We start from the raw sequence: 19854 nt of genomic DNA, 5'->3' as shown, positions 1-19854 counted from the left end.
CTTTCATGTAGCAAATGTGGTGTACTGTAGTAACTCCTTCAGTTTTTATGCAGAACTGCAAACTGAGTGAATCTTTTTTCCATGAGTGCTATTTATCAGAAGTCTGTTACAGATGCTCAAAAGAGGAACTGGTTTTATTTGCAGCCTTCAGTAACATTTTTTTACCAGCAAGGGCCAATGCAGTGTTTCTGCTGTGCATTGTGTTCTGTTAAAATATTTCCAAATGCCATGGTAAATTGTTTCCAGGCAGTGATTAAAGATCTCATTGAAATTTCTTGTTAAAAGTCACTACAAAATTTTTCCTTTTGTTTGGGAATAAAGTAGATATTAAACTATTCCAAATAGGTCACCTAACACTTCAGCATGGTAGGTGTTCTGTGCTCATCTTTCCTAGTTAAGAGTCCTTACTTCTGATAACTGTATATTTCAGTGTGATTAGATTAATCTGAGAATTAGTGAAATGCATGTATTTATCTGGTCACCTCTTAAATAGGTTTCCTTAAATGTTCTACCTGTAAATGGCTATTAAAAGAACATTTGCTATATGTTTTGCAAAGGTCCAGGGGATGAAAATTTGAGGTCACTATGTACATACGACCTCAGCATCGAAACACATGAAATCTTAGTTCACACAAATCACCACTGACCCTTTTTGGAGGAAACATTGGAACATGAGAAACAAATATGAGTGACTAGGGAAGTGGAAAGGTGAATTAAGAGAGAGTGGAGAACTAGAATTAAGTATTTTTGAATTTAAAGCTGACTCTCGATCTTTGAAAATCAATGTAAACTTTCAACAATAATGGTGCAAAGACTTTTTTCCTTTCAAGCTTTTTTCTAAGTACTGTAGAAGAACTGCGTTTTTTGGGTGTTTTTGGTCTTGTATATCTCTGTTCATTGGAATTCAGTGACCTGAATTCAAAATCCTAATCAACTGTGGGACATTCCTAAAACTCCACTCTTTTTAAATAGAAATTTAAAATTACATTTTTTTAGTAAGATAAAGTACATTTCAAGATCTCCAATTTAAACTACTAAAATTTTGGTGTATGATTTTATTTTGCAAATGAAGTCTGTGGTGTCAATGGGACTGTACATTCACTTGATGGTTTAAGCTTTGCTACATGGAGACAGCTTCCTCTGCTGCCACAACATACTTGTTTCATTTAGATCTGTGTTCTTATTGCCCACATACTCCTCTTACCCCCAAAAAGCCAAAAGATTTGACAGCATCAGTTCCCAAATATTTTCCCAAAACCTTGCAGCGAGTCCTTGTCAGACAGCTTGAAATTTTGACTTAGCTAAGCTAAGGCCAGTGAAACTATGGAAAATATTCACCAGTTTGCTTTCAGACCAACTCTGCTGCATGTGTTCATAAGTTCCATAAAGATTGCATGCTTTACGTTTAATACAAACGGTATCTTTTTTTTCACACCCATCCTTGCTTTTTATATTTTATTTTTTGTTTCCCTTGCCTTGGTTGGATGCCTGTGTGTGTTTAATCCAAATCCCTGTCCAGTCCTGGAGTTTGAACTACGGAAAGCCAAGGAGACCATACAGGCCCTTCGAGCCAACCTGACTCAGGCTGCAGGTGGTGTACATAAACCTTTTCTTAAGTCTCTACTTTAAACAATGTAGAAGTAGCTGAGCTCATCCTCTGTGAGAGAGTAAAATTTAGTTACTTCTTTTTTCTTCCCCAGAAAATGAAGTTCCTTTGCAGGAACGAAAAAATTATAAATCAAGTCCTGAAATTCAGGTAGGTGGCTGGTGATAAATGAGCTTTGCATGGATTTTAGTATGAATATTCTTCCATAGTTGGAAGAAAGATAAACCAAAGATCTAGTGTGTTTTCTTTTTTTTTTTTTTCTAGGAGCCAATCAGACCTCTTGAGAAAAGAGCTCTAAACTTCCTAGTTAATGAATTTTTATTGAAGAATAGTTACAAGCTTACATCAATAACATTTTCAGATGAAAATCATGATCAGGTAAAGTTTCCTTCTGGGTTTGAGGTTCTTTGCACGCCTGCTTTCCATATTCTGATCTTGTCATAAACTCAAGTGAACTTAAGTGATTTTTCCTGTGCATGCAGTTTGCTTCATATATATGAGTACTCTAAAAGTTAAATATGTTAGTTAGCATTTTCATATATAAACCATGGTTTGAAAACACAGCAGTTTGAGCAGTAGTTTCCCAAAATTTGTAGGAAGGAGACAGAGTGCTTGCATTCTTTAAAGGAAGCAAAAGAAGAAGTGAAATACTCTGAGTTAGATATTTCCTTGTATTCTGGTGTGACACACATTCACTTGAACTCAAGGATCTGGATCTCAAATGTAATCTTTTCCTTAGATCCTACTCAGTTGATTTGTGCAGGGATATACAATTTACTCATTGGTTGTCTTTGGGGATATGTATATGTGTGTGTGTGCGAGTACTTAATCACCTCTGGCATTGAGTACAGTATTGAATAAGCTTTTGGTAATAAGGTGTTATCCTGGCTCTTTCCCAATATAGCTATGCTTTGATGCATTTTTCTTAAGATGATCAGTTTTATGTCTCTGTTGGCTTACATTTGATGGGAAGAATGTTTGGAAGATTCTAATTACATTCTGACTGTTTCCGGGTAGACGAAACACCCAATAATATCAACACCCAATATGTATTCATCACAAAATGGGGATGTTACCAGAAGAATTAATTATGGAATTTCATCCAGTTTTACGTGAAACTGGTCCTCCTAAACTTTTCCTACATTTCATATCCTAATCTGTGGAGCAAATATGTTGTTAAATAGAATTTCTGAATCTTCCACCTCCACTGAATATTTGCACTTAACATCCAAATACTTGTGAGAATACCGTCCGCCAAAAAGAAAAGATGATCAGTCTATCCTATTTGTGCTCTCAACTGAGAAGGTTTTGTGCTGTGAGACAATTAGCAAAAAAGAGCAAAATTCTTAATTCTAAAAAGTAAATAAAAACATACTGAAATTACTGTATAGTAGACGCATTTTTTCCTATATTACTCATGTAATTATTTGAGAAAATCATCTTTCGTCAAAGAAATGTATGGGACCAGACTATGGAAAAAATAATAGTGAAGACTGGGAGCAATAGGAAAAAAGTTTAAACCAATACTTAAATTTAATGTCATTAAAGAGACCATCACAACTCCTGTGTAACAGTGCACAAACTTTCTTGTGTATACAGACATGGAATATTCTTGTGTTAATAGGATGATGAGATGTAAATGAGAAAAGGAAGAATCTGTTTGAGACAGGAGGCCCTTGTGTTGTTTGCACCTCACTATCAGTCTTCTACAGAGCTGTTTAAGCTATATTAGACATCAGGAAGAAATTCTTCATGGAGATGTTAGATGTTGGAATGGACTGCCCAGAGAGGTGATGGAGTCACTGTCCCTGGAGGTGTTCAAGAGATGACTGGATGTGGCACTTAGTGCTCCGGTCTTGTTTACATGATGATGATCGGTCAAAGGTTGGACTTGATCTCAGAGGTGTTGTCCAGTCTAAATGATTCTGTGATACTGTGCCTGTCTTCCCTAGGGAAATTACACCTGCGCTTGTGAGTGAAATGGGAACAAAACCAGTATTTCTGCCTTGTATCAACTGCGTTGGCTTCTGCTAGAATTTGGGCAATATTATTTTGGATTCTAAAAAGTGTTCATGTCTTAGCAAAAAAGAAAGTGACCTATGTGATTGGAAAGGTACTCTCTCTAGTATGTTACCTAGAGCTACCTTTATGGTCAAACTGCTTTGGTTCATAAAGTGAATCCTTCCTCTATTATTGTTTCTTGCTGAGTTATTCTTCTGTCTGATTTACTACAATATGCAGTCTTGATGTGATTGTTTTGCTATTGCATCACCTCTGGTCAAATGAGGAAGAGAAAAGAAAATAAAAGGAAGTATATTGTATGCTTTAGTTTCTTTTATTCTTTTGAAGGATTTTGAACTTTGGGATGATGTAGGATTGAATATTCCAAAACCTCCTGACCTGTTACAACTGTACCGTGACTTTGGAAACCATCATGTTGCTGCAAGAGATGTGGTGGATGCATCAGTTGGTGTAGAAGATGACGAGTTAGAAGCTGACACTCCTATACTTGGGACCGTCCCTGTGTTTGAAACAGCACCACAGTCAATAGAAGTAAGACTGTACAGGAGAAATGTTACAGCTGTTTGATGTACTGCTTAACTTTTTTGTACTAAAATCTTCTATTTCTGTCTTGTGTTTAGCAATGTTTAATAGTGCAAAAATTAGAAGATCAAATTAGTGTGTTAAACAGTGAGAAATGGTCTTTGATGGAACAAATCCAAAGACTTGAAAGGTATGTTCTTATCAACGTACTTGACTCTTGATAAATGTTGGATAACTTTTCAATGTACACATATGTGGAGCCATATCTACACATATGTGTAGATATAGGAAATTACTGGGAATTCTTCAGGGCAGGGCAGTCTTTCTTTTTCAATACATAGTATTAGATTTAGAAAAAGAAAGAGACTTCAAAGGGATTATTTCCCTTTATTACCTGTACAATTTAATTTTGTATCCCATTTTGTTCTTTCAATGTGACTTCTTATTTCTTTGAAAACAATCACTTCTGATGTTTTACATAGTTTGTTTTTTTTCAATTAGCTTTATGTTACTCCTTAGTGTGTACAGCTTGCAAACACTGTCAGAAAGATGCTTAACATCTGATGTCAACACAGTTTTTCTTTCTGAAGAGCAAGACTAGTAGACATGATGGTATCTTTAATAATAGCAAAAAATAAAGATACTTAAAAGTTTAGACCAAACATATCACTCTGTAAGCCGTAAGATATCATTCCTCTTAAGAGGTGTACTAATGCAGTGTGTGGGAAAGTGCTTAAATTTTAAGTGGCTTTATTGACTTGCATAGTTACCATTTCAAAGCCAGATAGGATAGTACATATTGATTCACCACTCTAGTATTTTGTGTTTTGCATCCTAGGTAGTGTTCTGTCTTGTAACAATTTGTGTCTCAGTGCTCAGATTTCAGCCAGAAGGAGATAAAACTGTTGCTACTCACTTGTTTCATTGATTCACTCACTCAGTGCAACGTTTTCCTGTTACTAATTTTTTACTAAAGTGCTTGATGAAACTAGTGCTTATTTGAACAGTTTATGTGATCAAAGTTATTTCTGTTATAGGAATTCTTAAACATACATGAATTGAAAGAGTATGATGAGCTCTTCAGCGTGTTATCTTTATTTCCGTAGTGCAGTAGCGTGATTTGAACAACATTTGCATGAAAGCTACAAAAATATTTCATATTTTGCTTTTTCAGTGAAATAGATCTTCTCAAGAATGAAAACTTTTCTGTGTCAACTGTTTATGGTGTAGCTCCCCATCCTTCTTTAAAACAAGTGCCTCTCACAGTCTCAGAGGACAATGGACGGTACTTGGATATCAAGAGCTCTGAGAATGACAGTAAACATGGAAAAATCGAGGAAACAAGCCTTGCTTTATCAGCTGAAGTGGATTCAAGGACTTCTAAAGATGATATGCTAAATTCTGTGCCCTCTAAAGAGACAGAGAAACTGTCTTCGTGTCCTCCATCATCTAAAGCTGCAGTCCACTTTGATAAACCTAATAGGTTAGTGATAAGTTGTAAACTGCATGGTATTATTGAAAATTCTTGTAAAGTGAGTAGATAATTTTCTAACAGTGAACTTCTGCCAAATGAATAGATCTTTTTTGTTTTGGAGGCAAATAAGACTTAACATACCTCTAGGGTACAGTGCTGATATTTTTCTATTGTTCCTAATCTCTTTAGGAAGGAGTACATATGACAAACCTACAGTTTTAGTATTAAATTTCAGAAATTCTTTTCACTTTCTACTTGTTTCTAAACCCAACCATGTTTGTTATGACAAAAAAATAGGTAAAATCAGAATAGTGAACGGGAAGACAAGAGTTCTATTCTCTTCTAAGTTTTAATTTAATAATTCTCTTCTGCTTGAAGAGTTGTTGGGAAAATTTTTTGCTTTTTCTGTGTACATGTGTATAACTCTCCTAGAGAGCAGTACTATTTTTCATTTACTTATTTTGTAATTATCAGAAAGGTAGCTAATGGCATACTGCTTTTTTGAGTTTTGATTTTGGGGCAAGCCTTCACTGGGTAGCTATGAATCTTTTAACTAAATTAGGGTATTCGTGTTGTGTTATTACTTGGAGACTGAATTTGTGCTTATAAGTGTTCTTGAGAAAGCCCTTTCAACTTCTACAAGTGTTTTTATAGTGAAAAGGAGAAGTGATTTGTTCATTAAGTGATAGATAAACCACCGTAGCCATCAGGAGTAACGCGGACCACAGACATAATCAGGGTGTATACAACTTGTAATTGTTACCACTGCGGACAAAGATATGCAAGTAGCTCACCTTATGATGTTACTGTTGCTGTTTGTAGGGAAGCAGGCAGCCATCCTGCTTTGTCTCTTGTCCCTTAGTGAGCTTTTGCTGGTTTTGATACTGTAATTTGTTTCTAGAATTATCTTTCCATCTGAAAATACCAAGTAGAAATCTGTGTGACATTCTGTGCAGATGAAAAAATGAGTGCAAGCTTATAGTGGGGTAGAGAAAAGGAACACCTGAAAAATAGAAGTTGCTAATCCTGCTAGTAATTACCTTTTCTTACAAACCCTAAGAATCCTGCTTTTTATGGATTTTCTGTACTTCTTGTACTAAGTTCGAGGGTCAGGGCTACTTTTTCAGTGATATCTTAACTTTTAGAATTGGACAGAAGGAAAGATTTCTGAATATAGTACTTTGGAGTCACATAACAAATTTATTCTCTCTTAGTTGACTATACTAGTGTTTAACAGGAAAGTAGAACAGCTTAGATTTTTCTGGAAAGTGGTCAGTGGTTTAGTTTAAGCTTTCCAGATTTTTTTCTCTTTTAAGTTTCTTTCATATCCTAGCTAAAAATCTAGATATGTGTAGTACACTACACAATACAAATATGTGTAGTAATCAAAACTTCAAGCTGTTGCTATATACTTGTCTACCTGCATTCATTTGGCTTGTTGCAAGTTTCTTCTTGCTCAGATTAATGGCGAGTGCTGGGTGGCATTAAGTGCATGAATATTAGATTGATGGTTTGGGGATAGTGAGGGTGTATATCAAAATAGGATTAAATTACTGAGTGAGGAATGAGCTGTGTATTTCCAGTGGAATTTATGATGGTAGAGACTAGAAGAACAGCATTTGTTCTGCTGCTCACAGTTGTTTTAACTGCACCTAGATTTATTTGAAAAGTATTTCAATGAAGCCGTGAATCTCCATTGAGTTAAATTCACAAGTCCCCTCAAATGCAGTTCACTGCAGAAATAAATAATGCATGTGTAATATGTAGCTATTTTTGTACTCTGCTTTGGGCTTAATATGTCAGCAAAGGGTCAAAGGAAAGCATGTTTGATACAGTGTTTTATAGATCAGTATCTAGTACTAAATTTTCTTCCTGGATTATACCCTAGGTTTGTAACAATGCAGTAATTTTTTTCACTGAATAAATAGATTATTTGTTGAATGTTTTGAGGTCTGCAGGAGAAGCAGCACAACAGAAATGCTGGATATTTATTGATTTCAATCCACATTTATTTATAGAAGACAATTACTATCATTTATTCAGAATATACTAAGAAGGGTTAACAGCTAAGACTCTATCCTAAAAGGCAAGATCATTACTACTGTATCTATAGAGTGTTTTCTTGGCATAAATCTTGCCCAGATGGGAAGAGAGAAGGGGAAGTGAGCCTGCCTTGTGTGCCTGCACTCAGAGCAGCTGTGCGTGCATGCTGGCAAATGAGGACATGACCATCATTGGAAAAATGCCTCAGTTAACAGATGGCAGTGCAAAGCACTAGCAGTGGTTTAAATATACTGCACCACATGTGTTTATTCAACTAATTTGAGGTGTGTGGTAATTTGCACCAAATACAAGGTGTTTTCTGTATACAGCAGTCCTGGCTTTTTGAATTAATTGACTCTTCTGTCCCAGAGTTATATAGAATAGAACAGTAGTGCGTGGCTTTTTATTCATTGTACTTTCTTATATTTGGATGTCTTCACTGCTGGCATTTCTTGGCCCTTGAAGAGACATGCCACTTACATGTGTGCAAGAGGCCTTGGTCTTTTATTGTTTTTGTTCAGTGTAGCCATCAAGGATTTTGTTAGACTTCTTTAAGGAGAAGCTTTCTGGACTCCAAGTATAGCCAGCAATTGTAAGAGGATCCACACTGCCCAGAACTTGCTGTTATTTAACCCACAGGGAAATTCAGTGACATATTGTCATACTTACTTTTTATTCTCTGCAGAGTGGGAATGGAACTTTGCCCTTCTGTAGGATTTTAATTAGGATTCCAAGTGGGAAAGGATCTGATTTTTCTGTAGAATGAATGCCAGGTTGAAGGACAGCCTGGGCAAAGGGCTGGCCAAGGCCTTGCCTCTGTTTCAATGTTAAGCTGCTGCTTTGCAATGCTTGCTAATGTCCTCCCCCTGTAAAAAAACTCTACAGTCTTGAGTGGAGTCTGTAAATCTGTCACTCAAGAATATTCTACAGCATAAGGACTAACATATTGTGAAAGAGGTCTTTTACAACTCACTACTGTTTAAGTAGCTTAGTAACTTTTTTAAAGTGAACCTAGCACAAAACCAAGCTGAATAGAATTAAAACAAGCTTCCTTCAGTAAAATTTAAAATGTACTTCAAAAATTGATACTGTTAAAAAAAATTAAGCAATAAATAAAAATTCTTATTTGTCATAATTTTCTAAATAGTGAGAAGACGAAAACTGGTATATTTATTGATGCCCTTTTGAAGTTTAGTAATTAGTTTAAGTAATTGTATGTAAGACCTTTGATTCTTAATGGGCTTTTTCAGTGAGAAAAGTGTGAATGATGATGTATTTACTGTAAGAAGTATTATGTATCAATCTATTAGATAAAATGTATGTCCATGCACCTAATCGTTTGTGTCTTTGTGCACTCATGTGTATTTTTGAGGGTTCAAGGTATTACCAATTTCCACATAAAAAATAGGAGTTGCCTCCTCTCGGTATCATTAGAGGACTCAAACAGCAGATGATGGAAATGGGTGAGATGCTTTCTGTGCATATTTTGGAAGACAAATATTGTGTTTCTTCTTTAAACACAGTGGATGGAGCAGTTAGATTAGCATCTAAGTACAACGCCTGAGATAAGGCAGAGGAAGTTGTCATCACTGTGAATAATAGGGTGCTGCTGCTTGCCTGTTTGATGTAGTGGTCAGTAATTGTTTTCTGAGAACATTTCTGCCAAATTGCCTTCTTCAGACATGGCTGTTTTGAAGCTTTTATCAGGGTTTGATATGGATGCTTAAGGCTTTGAGTAGCTTGGCTGCATTGGCTGGTGCTGGATGTGGCCATGAGGCAGTGCCTGTGCAGATGCACCCTGTACAAGGGCTTCGACACCAGTTTAACATTGATTTTGAGGTTCTGGCAGCTTTTGAATCCAAAGTTAGATCCCAAAGTAGCAGTTGAGCAAACTCTATTTAACCCTGAAGCTCGTAACTTGACTGACTACTCAAATGCTTTTATGCAATTTGCAGAATCAGAGCATTAAGCAAAAATATTGTTTCATGTGATTTCTGTGCCCGCCCCACCCCGTTTGCATAATTGTATGCTTCCTCTTGTATTGCCTAAGCTTCCTTTTCTTCATGCTTTAGTCCTATTTTTGTCTGTGCAGCCGTTTGAAAGATGCTATATTTTTGGAACTAAAACTAACTTCTTAATTAGGACACTCATGTTTTTTTCTTGCTACAAACTAAACACTCTAGAAGTCAACGATAATTTTAAAACTTCTGTAGTATGAATCACTTAAACATGCTTTCTGGGTGTCATTTTACCGAGCTGATTAAACCAGAGTGAAAGGACTTGCTTTATCACCTTTCTGATTTATGCTTTCTTCCCCCTCTCCCATTTTGATGATATTTCAGGAAATTGTCCCCAGCTTTCCATCAAGCACTACTGTCTTTCTGTCGGATGTCAGCAGACAGCCGTTTGGGATCAGAGGTATATTTCCAGTTGACATAAACTAAAAGATCCTTCATTTTGCATGGCAGCAATGGTTAAACAAGCAATAATGGCTTTGAAACAAGACATGGAAAGATGAATCTATGTGCATGAAAGTTAAGAAATAAATATATGTTCTTAGATTTTATGCTAAATATGAAACCTAGTGATAGAGGTGTAATTATTGGGAACTTTGAGTCTCTACTCAGTAATGCTTTTGAAATTACTGACACATCAAAAACTTACAGCTTAATGTATGGGAATAAGTTAAATACTTTTCTGGTAAGTGATCAGCCTGCTGCAATTTTTATTATTGCTTTCAATGGTATTTTTCTGCTCCTGTGCTTCTAAAAAAAGCAAACAAGCAACTTGGTTTTCTAGGTATCTCGAATTGCAGACAGTGAGAAAAGTGTCATGTTAATGCTGGGACGCTGCCTGCCTCATATTGTTCCTAATGTGCTGCTTGCAAAGCGAGAGGTGAGGAACCCTGAAATTTTAATTTTTTTTTATCACGCTATTTTGTTGTTAATTTTGAAGATGTTGTGTCTAATTTCATGGAAGTCTATTACTTGCAATCATGTTCTTACTTTTGTGCATGCATCTCTGCTCCTAGAAAATGGTTTTACACCTCTGTCAGGTGAGTTCAGCAAACCTGCATGGTATCCTAATATTCCTTCCTCTGCTTAAGGCACCCATTAGCATTCAGCGAGACTGTTACTGTAGGTCCATCTGTTTGTGGTAGCATAGATGTTTTTGTTAGGGAAGACCGTATCAATGTGCTTTGCAAAAACAGGGACTATGAGTTCAAACATTCTTTCATTTATTTTGTCTATCAATTTAAATAAGCAATAATGTTCATGTTCTTTTGCAGCACTACGTACTTCAACAAAAATAATTTTCAACAAACAAATTATTTTAATGTCTTTTCTTGGAAGCTCCATGTATCAGCCAAGTAAAGGTTCATCAAAAATACTCCTTTGTAAGCAAATAAGCAATCTTGCTTATATGTTTTCCTTAACTTTAAAATGAGAATGACTAAAAATTATGACCATGTAATGTGTATTTTGAATGTAACTGAAGGTGATGGTTTGCATAATCATTCATGCTATATAGCATACAAAAGGAAGGAAAAAAACGCGACTGGTTTTGATTTGCTTTGTGTTAATATTACACATTACCAAATATGTAAAAAAAACAACCAAAAGCTGAAGGCATATAAAACAAAAATTCTGTGTCCTTATAGTTGACACTGAAATAAAGGGTTTGAAGTAACATATCTTGTTCAACGAGTTTTAGTCCTTGTTGACAGGACCTACAGTATGGTAGACTTGGTCGTGTGTTTTGCGTAAATTCATTTTAAAGCTTTGAAAATTCCTTGAGAAATTTGTACTGATCCTGTAATCTAAAATTTTTATACCATACAAGTAATTATCAGCAGCTGACATGGTGAACTTGAGATATATGCTATGGTTTGAAAATTCATAAAAGGCTTTATTTTTGAGGGGGTGTGGGTGTTAACTGGGTGCTCTGGAAATGCTTCTGTCTTTCACAATAATTCTGTGAATGTTCCTGGATCAGTGCTTAATTTCTGATTTCTTCTTTATTCCTTTCCTTCCTTCTGCTTGGCAGGATGTGGTATTATGGCTCCTTTTCACAGCTTTTAGCTTAATCTGTGTAATGTATTGAATATTTTTGTGACATTTTCTTCTGTTTCCGACTTGGTTCCTTCCTAGGTTGTTTTACAGTGCAAGTTACATTTGATTACATGTATTTTTGACTTAAATTATCTGCTTCAGATTAAATGAAAAAGCCGCAAATCACAATTGAGTAATTGGATTACATGGGATGCTTAATGTTTCAGTAATTAAAATTTGTTTTAAAAATATCTTCTTTTAGTTCCCTGCCACCTTTTGCTATAACTATTTTAATGTTCTTTCTGATCTAGTCATGGAACTTGAAGGAAAAGTTGGGTAGACCATCTGTCAGTATTTATCCTAATCAAATTATGGAAAGCAAACCTAAGAACTAGGCTGTCTTCAACAAGGTATAACTTTGAGTCTTGTCCATACACAACCTTATAATGAGACTTTTGCACAGAGAAGTGGTGTAAAAATATACCTAAAGATCACTCATTTGAGAAAGATGTGTAACAGGTTCAGATCACAATGCAAAATTCTCACCACTCTGTTCTGAAACAAGAAGAATGGTAGTATTTAAGATCTTACGCTATCAATATATTAGGATGAGAGTTAAGCATAATTTTTTGATGACTCCCTGAAGTGTCTTTGTTCTTTAAGCATCCGTCATGTTGAAATTGCTTGCAAAATCTTAAGCTGAAAATTACATGCTATGCATCTTCATTTTGGAGAAACTGAGTTTGCAGAGGCTGACAGTCTCTCAGTAGTTGTTGTCCTTTAGCAGACATTCAGAAACCATTTTTCCTATGCTTTTAAGCATCTTAAGGTCAGTAGCAGCCTGCCTGATCCAGTAGTAAGTGTTCTGGCAAATATTATAGTTGACATTTCTGAAATTATTTATTTTTGTGTATTGGTGCAGCTTTAATTGTTCTTCAGTGTCTGTAGTTTAGGTTCCAGTGGAAGTAACAAAGAAGGAAAGACACAGTATTGAGTAGGGTGGCTGAGGGAATAATTTTAATTGTTTCTGAAAAAAGCAGTTCAACTGTGTAAAATCAATAATGCATCATACAGGAAAATTGCCTCAAAGCAATTCATAATCATCAAAATTCACGTAACAACAAGTAAATTTAATTTTGTTTTATTAATCTCTAACATCTAGGTTATCTTAACTCCCTGAAAACATGCATGTCAATATTTAGATTTGTGTATGAATACAGTCACAAATAAAGGAGATGTTGCAATCCAAGTAAAAGTTAAGTGGAATGACCAGTAACAAAATGCTAAAAGCCAATACTTTTTTGAGCCCATTGTTTGGGGTGCAGTCTGTGATAATATTTCTTGAAGATGAGCACCTTGGGTTCATAAAAATTGATCTACATTTTACTCTGCTTTCTCAATTGTCATTTTACCACTTAAAATACATTAACAATCAAAAAATTGCAAAAGTAAAATCAGTCACTTTCTATTTGTTAACAGATGTGACATAGAAAAATTCCTTTGGCTAAAATGTAATTAGAGAGAAGCAGTCTTTTACAATTTTTGCAATAACTAATCAGTGCAATACTCATTTTTCACACTTTCTAAGATGTGAAAGTCAATGTTTTTTTGTGGGGAAACGAGTAACCTTGTTTGTACATACAACTTCCATACTCTGCAGTATATAATCCTTTAATGGAGTTTGGCCCAGAGTAAATTTTTTACTTAAACCCTTATTACTCTTGCTCTTAATCAGCACTTCTATTTCATTATTTACACCTTTAATCTCACCCATTATTCCAGTGTTAGTCTTTAACTTCTTTTGTGTTGTGCAGACTTAGCACAATCATGGTAGTAGTGATCTACTGAATATGCACCACTAAATAGTTATACTGAGAAACGGTTATTTATAGAGAGTTCAACATGTTAAGAATAGAGTTTTGCTTTTATTTGTTTAAAAAGTTGAAGCAAAGATAATGTTAGATCTTCAGACTCTGAATTGATACCGTTCTCAACTCCACTAGATCTCCACTGTAGATTGAAAGTAATCACAATAATGTGCGGTAATTGCACATAAATATCACCAAGGCACTTCAATTCTCTGGCATGTCTCTTAAAAAACACAGTAGAGTTGAGTATCTTACTATAAATTTTCATCTCAGTCTTATGCTTTAAAAGCCATAAAATACTGGCTTTGCTGAAGAAATGCAAAAGAAGACTGTGTCAGATCTTGGCAGTATACTTAATTGTTTGCTTCCAGGGGTTGTGTCTAGCAGATTTCATCATGGTTGGATATGGATAAAGGTACCTAAACCTGAGTTGCTGGGCATGAAAATTGTCAGTTGTTGATATCTTCAAGATGACCACTTTAAATTTTCCATTATAGGGGAGAATAAAGAAATCTAAATGAACAATTACAATACTATGTTACTCTGTAAAACGTAGATTGCAGTAGGTTTCTATAGATTGTTTCTAAAAACAGGGGTAGTATTGACCACAGGTCCTTTCATGTGGTCCTTTTCTTGCTGGTCCTTTTCAGTGCTGGTTTTAGCTTGCAGGACTGTTTTGTTCAGGGGTGAGGGTGCACATGAGACATAACTATATTTTAAGTCCTTTAGTTCCCTTCTGCTCAATATGAGGGCCTAGTGCAGTTTCCTTAGAGTAAAATAACTCAGTCTCATGGAGTATCCTTTTCATCACTACTCTGAAGGCCAATGTCTTTCAACACTTGGCCTGTAAAGCTTAGATAGTTCATGGATGTGAGGAGTTGAATTTGGTGTTTATGAATCGAATTGCCAGCTTTTTTTTGCATCACAAACTTTTGTAGGTGTGTTTTCGAATAAACAGTAGATACAGACAAAGAAGTAGAAAGTTTTTCCAGACCCACACTGTACCATTGATTCTTATGTAAAAACATCCCTTTGGTATCTCAGAGGCTTACTTTGGATCCTGGACTAATAGTCTCACCCCATGAAAGGTAATTAGAGCTGTGATTTTAATATTGGTGAGATTAGTAGTACAAAGTTGTGAGTCATGCGTTAATCCTATGATTAATGGGGTTTTTTTCATATTAAATTAAAAGAATGAATTTGGAACTTTAAATACATTCTTGCCCAAGACAGTTCCTATCAGTTTTTTGTTGGTACCTGCAGCTATTTCAGTTGCAGACAGTAAGATTATTTAATTTTATTTCCTTGCTGTCAGAGGCTAAGTTACAGAATAATTGTAGCGCAGTAGTTGTTCACGATATAAGCATTGACTATTAAAGAAGATAAAAAGGCAGACATTAACAAAATTGATCATGTCATCCTGGTTTATATATTGTTGCCTGCAATATTAATACATTAATATTTGGAGTAATAAAAATATTATTATTTGAACCTACTGAAGTAACCAGTCTTGACACTTAACACTAGTTAAATTTATTCTTTGGGGTAATTATTTTGCTTATACAAACTCCAGCAAGAAGACAGTAATTAGTGAGAGCAATAAGATGTAGAAGACTTGTTGGAATGTTTAGCAAAACATTGTTATAATGATGGAAACAAAACTGACAGAAAAGTCCTTGCTACCTTCTGAGATGCTCACTATATGATGCACTTCTAAAAAACCCAAAGTTTAATATTTTGTTGTAATACTTTTAATATGTAGGAGGAACTGTAGGCATGTAGTTTAGATGGTACTAATTACCATTAAAAATCCATGTTCTTTTGTCCATAAGGAGAGAGCTATTCTGTATGTCCATGTAAATGTTGCCTTTATTGATAACTCAAATAGTGTATCCCTTTCAAAGGTAGTGGAACAAGTTGTTATAAGTTAGGAAGAAGCTGTCCGGAGATACTATGGTGAGAAAAATGTGAGTTTTTCTTTGGAAAGACCTACATGGAGAATTACAGAGAAGGAGAACAGAGGGAAGATGGGCTGTTTCAGTTCTCCTGTGCAATGTGTTAGGTCAGCCTCAGAGCATTGTCAGTCATCTGTATGTAGCTTCTCTCACAGTAAAACCAAAATATCTTCTTTCTCTCCGTTCTGCATCTGGGTAGCTTGCAGATATAAACTGCCTCAGATTGGAATGTGGCTTTTCAATAGGAGAGGTGGGACCTATGACACATGATGTTTTATTGCATCAAGCTGCAAGTGCCAACAATGTTACGATCTCAGTCTGCTTGGAATCTAATGGGAAAACAGTATCAAAGCTCTGGAAGTCACTCTTCTTGCTGTGGTCATGAGTCACTAGTCACTCCTGTTGACTAACACCAACACAAACTATCAAAACTCATGTTCTGAACTCAAAGGCAAAAGAGAAAAGGACTTGGGGATGAACAGGATGTTTAGGAAAGTTCTCAAGTTAGAGGGAGAGTTGTTGGGTTTTTTTGAAACTTCTTGCTTTATGACTGTCAGCACAAGTGGTATTCCTTCCCAAGGAATGCAGAGTGTTTCAAATAGCACTGGAAGTCCACTCCTTGATTATTAATAATTATATAGAGTCTCCTATACCATGTTGTGAACTTTTCTCTTGCATCTAAACAGCCAAATATTAATCTTACCATGTTTTATTGGAAAATTGCTACTTCCTATAGCTTCTCTGCTGGTTTCAAGAATGAAAAATCTGAGATTTGTAAAACACATCTACATGAAAGGCATGACCCTTAGCACCAGTAGGTTGGTTTTTTTTCTTAATGCTCCTGAATGTCCTGAGAAGAATCTGCCCCTTATAAGTCTTTGGGAGACTTCACTTGACCTGTTTCATTCCTCTGTAGAGCAGTTTTGTTCTTCTGGTCCCACAGTCCCCTTTGCTTACAGTTTTACCTTCCTATCCCTGAGGGCTTTAGGGAGCACCGAAAACGCTGTTTGAAACTTCTCACTGTTTCTCCACTCCCGTTAATAGAAGGAGCTGTAGAAGCCCTGATGCAGCGATGCAGAGAACACTCTCTTCTCCCATAGTATGCATGAGAGAATGTGACCAATGGACAAGAAAGTACAGCTAATTCCGTCAGCTAGAATAACCAGCTTGCTGCAAGGTAAAGAACCAGCCTTGTATCTGCCCATGTCGATGCTGTTAGGTTACTCATTACCTTTCAGACACAAGGCAGTAGTTTCTAGGTGAATATTCTCAGGTATTTACCTTTCATGCAGACTCAGCTGAAAAAAGACAATGTTAACTTCCTTAAATTCCGTAAGAAGCTTAAAAAAAACCCCACCTCGTGGTACTGCTTTAAAATCTAGCAGTAGTTCTGAGTAAGCGGTTGAGGTTTTTGAGTAGGTACTCAAACATACTAAGGAAGTGAAATCAATGTATTGGTTTCAACAGATGAAACAAAAATCCCATAAATGTCCCATTTCATGTCCCATTCTTTGTCAACTTTTTCATTGGAGTATTTAAGAATACTTGCAAGAGCAGTTGAATAATGTGAATTTAGAGTAGATTTCAGAAAGTTAGATTTCACTAAAGTAACATGTTTATTTAGCTTTAGGCTTTATTCTTTGTGGTAGTAATTTTGTTCTGTATCTACAAATTGCAATCAGATTTCCTATTTAAAAGATTTTAGTTTAATGTGTAAGTAGTAGTATTTAGAATGGTGTTGAGGTGGGTATTATTTTAGTAATATTCTTTCAAGTCTTTTTGAATTAAAGCAGCATTTGCAGGAGAGAAAATTCTATGCAGTCAAAAAAATAAGTAGGTTAAACCCTTTGCCTTATCATAACTTTAAATGGGCAAAAATCTTAAGTAACCAAAAATAATGAGATCTAACATGCAGATTCTAGAGGGACAAAAGCTCTCAGCTGAAGAAAGTTATTTAGTTGTTCAAGCAATTTAATTTGTAAAGTTCCTTTAATGCAGGTCTTCAGTTCATGTTATTTTGTGTTGTGCTACACTTATTTAAAAACTACCCCAGTTACTCTTAAAGGTATTTAACAAATGGAAATATTCAACATACTCAAATCTATTTTTCATTTCTCCTCCTCTCCTTTTAGGTTTTTTTAAGTGATAGGTAGGATATTTCCATGTTGTCTCCTCTGTCATAAATTCTCTTATCTGTATCATAATTGAGTTGAATATTGCCAGTATATCTTCCAGAATCACAGAGTATTAAAATACAAATTCAGGTTGTCTTGGTCATCTTTGGAGATGGAAAATAACACGTTGAGTAGAATTCTTGTAAAATGAAAAAAAAAAACAAATAAGGTTTGTCAGAGTTGGCTAGCTTAGGCACTGCTCTAAAAGGGAGTCTTGTTCTATGTTTAATATAAATAGAGCTCCTGCTGTTTAGGAAAATACAGGTTGAGCAGTGAGGATGTTGTCAGTGGTGTTTCCACAGGTCCACAAGAACATCATTATTAGGTCTCTTTGAATATCTGCAAGAAGAAATTTTCACCTCCCTGCAAAGTCATTCTAAACAACCACAGGTTTTTCCAGGTTTTGTATAATTTCTCCTACTAATGTTACATGTGTTTCCCACTGTCACCTGTTATTTGTCACAACTTAATAATTCACAAAAAGTCTTTCTGCTGAAAATTACTCCTAAGTACACAGCAGGCGTGCAAGGTAATCTCCAGATTACTTGCCCATGTTTTTTTTCCAGACACTGAGGTTTTTTCTTCTTTTTCTCCTGACCTCCCAGTGTGATGTTTCTGTCTCTAAGATATTAAATCATTTAAAAACTGTCTGGCTTCCAAATTCAGTTGGAGTAAAAGCTCACATCAACAAGGTCAAGGGAAGGGACTTCCAGACAATGTTTTAGAAACATTTGTTTCTTCTGGGAATGAATACCATGACTTTGTAGACGTATTTAGAAAGGAGGAGGCCTTCACTATGAAGATCCTTATATTTTCTCTCCATGTTTTACACAGTATTTTCTTTGTAATTTGTTCCTTTAAGGGGTTTTAATTACTCCAAAAAGAAAATTCAGCTTCAGAGATCGCTTATGTATGGGGAAAAAAAATAGAACCTTTACAAAAATCAGATAATTGTCAGTCAACACAAAACCTGTCTGCAGTCACCTTTACCAATGTATGTTTCTCAATGTTTATTTTTTCAAACTTGTGCTAAAAACTGTGTGGGTGTTCAATTGGAAATTTTAATCTTTAACTCTGTGGCGTTTTTTCATAGGAGCTTTATTCCATAGTTGTCTGTGGAGCTTCGGTTCAGTAGGTAGTGAAAACAGTTGAAACCATGATTGTCCTCTAATTCTGGTTACAGGTGACCTGCATATGTTAATTGTAATCTTTGCAGAGCTCTTCATTTTATGTGCTGATTCTCCCCTGATTTTTCCTAGCAGGAAAATAATTCTTACTTTCGTAGACCTTCACTTTTCCTCAAGTCACTTAATAAAACGTCAGGACTCCAAAGTATCTTTTCTAACTGTTTTGATGTTATGTGATTTTAGATTTATCTTCTTAGTTTCTTGTGTAGTAAATGAATGTATGCCCAAAGCAATTTTACTTTGTTTGGTTCTCCCCTACCCACAACTTTTTAGGAATTGATCCCACTCATACTGTGTACAGCCTGCCTCCATCCTGAACCCAAAGAGAGAGATCAGCTTCTGCACATACTGTTCAATTTGATCAAACGACCAGACGATGAGCAAAGGTGTGTTTGTGCTTGTGTGATATGGGACAAGCAGGAACTTTTTTTTCTGTGCAAGCAGCAGAACTAGTAAAAATTGGATATTATTGGGTGGTATTAAACAAGTTTTGTTTAAGCTGGTGTTTTGCTTATATAGTGTTGACAAATTTATGCCAAGTTCAGGAGTTTCCATTTCCATCATCTGTACTTCCAGTTACTGAAATACAAGAATGTGCTTGTAAGCTACAGTGTAATTTCAGTTCCTTTTTCTGTTTAAAGATGAATTTAAACTGTTTTGTTAAAATGGTCTTCAACATTATCATTCTTAGCACTGGTTGATTTAGAAATCAAACCAGTTTATTTTTTAAACCTGTCTTAGTGATCCACGTTTGTTCAGATGACCACCACATTTCTTTAGGGAAAATAGTGCTCTTGCTACATATGGCTCATTAATATGGTAGTTATAAAAAATCAGAAGAATGTGGCAGTGATCTAGGTCTGACAAGTGTTAAGGACTTTGTTTCATTTTGATTAAGCTTCTGAAACAAATTACACCTTTTGTTCTATAAATTTAATTCTTCCCTAGTGC

The 19854-nt window shown here is 35.5% G+C and overlaps 1 protein-coding gene across 2 annotated transcripts in view; it reads left to right on the top strand.

Moving 5' to 3' along the window:
• Nucleotides 1-19854, top strand: part of RELCH (RAB11 binding and LisH domain, coiled-coil and HEAT repeat containing) — a 77800-nt gene that overhangs the window by 23323 nt on the left and 34623 nt on the right. For both annotated transcript variants that reach the window (XM_030963483.1, XM_030963476.1), the window contains exons 3-11: nt 1520-1591; nt 1701-1756; nt 1871-1984; nt 3956-4159; nt 4249-4340; nt 5325-5633; nt 10010-10085; nt 10467-10562; nt 19177-19289. In XM_030963483.1, coding sequence (XP_030819343.1) covers nt 1520-1591; nt 1701-1756; nt 1871-1984; nt 3956-4159; nt 4249-4340; nt 5325-5633; nt 10010-10085; nt 10467-10562; nt 19177-19289 — 1132 coding nt within the window. The remainder of the gene's footprint in view (nt 1-1519; nt 1592-1700; nt 1757-1870; nt 1985-3955; nt 4160-4248; nt 4341-5324; nt 5634-10009; nt 10086-10466; nt 10563-19176; nt 19290-19854) is intronic.

The sequence above is a fragment of the Camarhynchus parvulus genome, chromosome 2 (assembly GCF_901933205.1).
Source record: "Camarhynchus parvulus chromosome 2, STF_HiC, whole genome shotgun sequence".
In the NCBI taxonomy this organism is placed as follows: Eukaryota; Metazoa; Chordata; class Aves; order Passeriformes; family Thraupidae; genus Camarhynchus; species Camarhynchus parvulus.
This window is presented reverse-complemented; position numbering and strand designations above follow the sequence as displayed.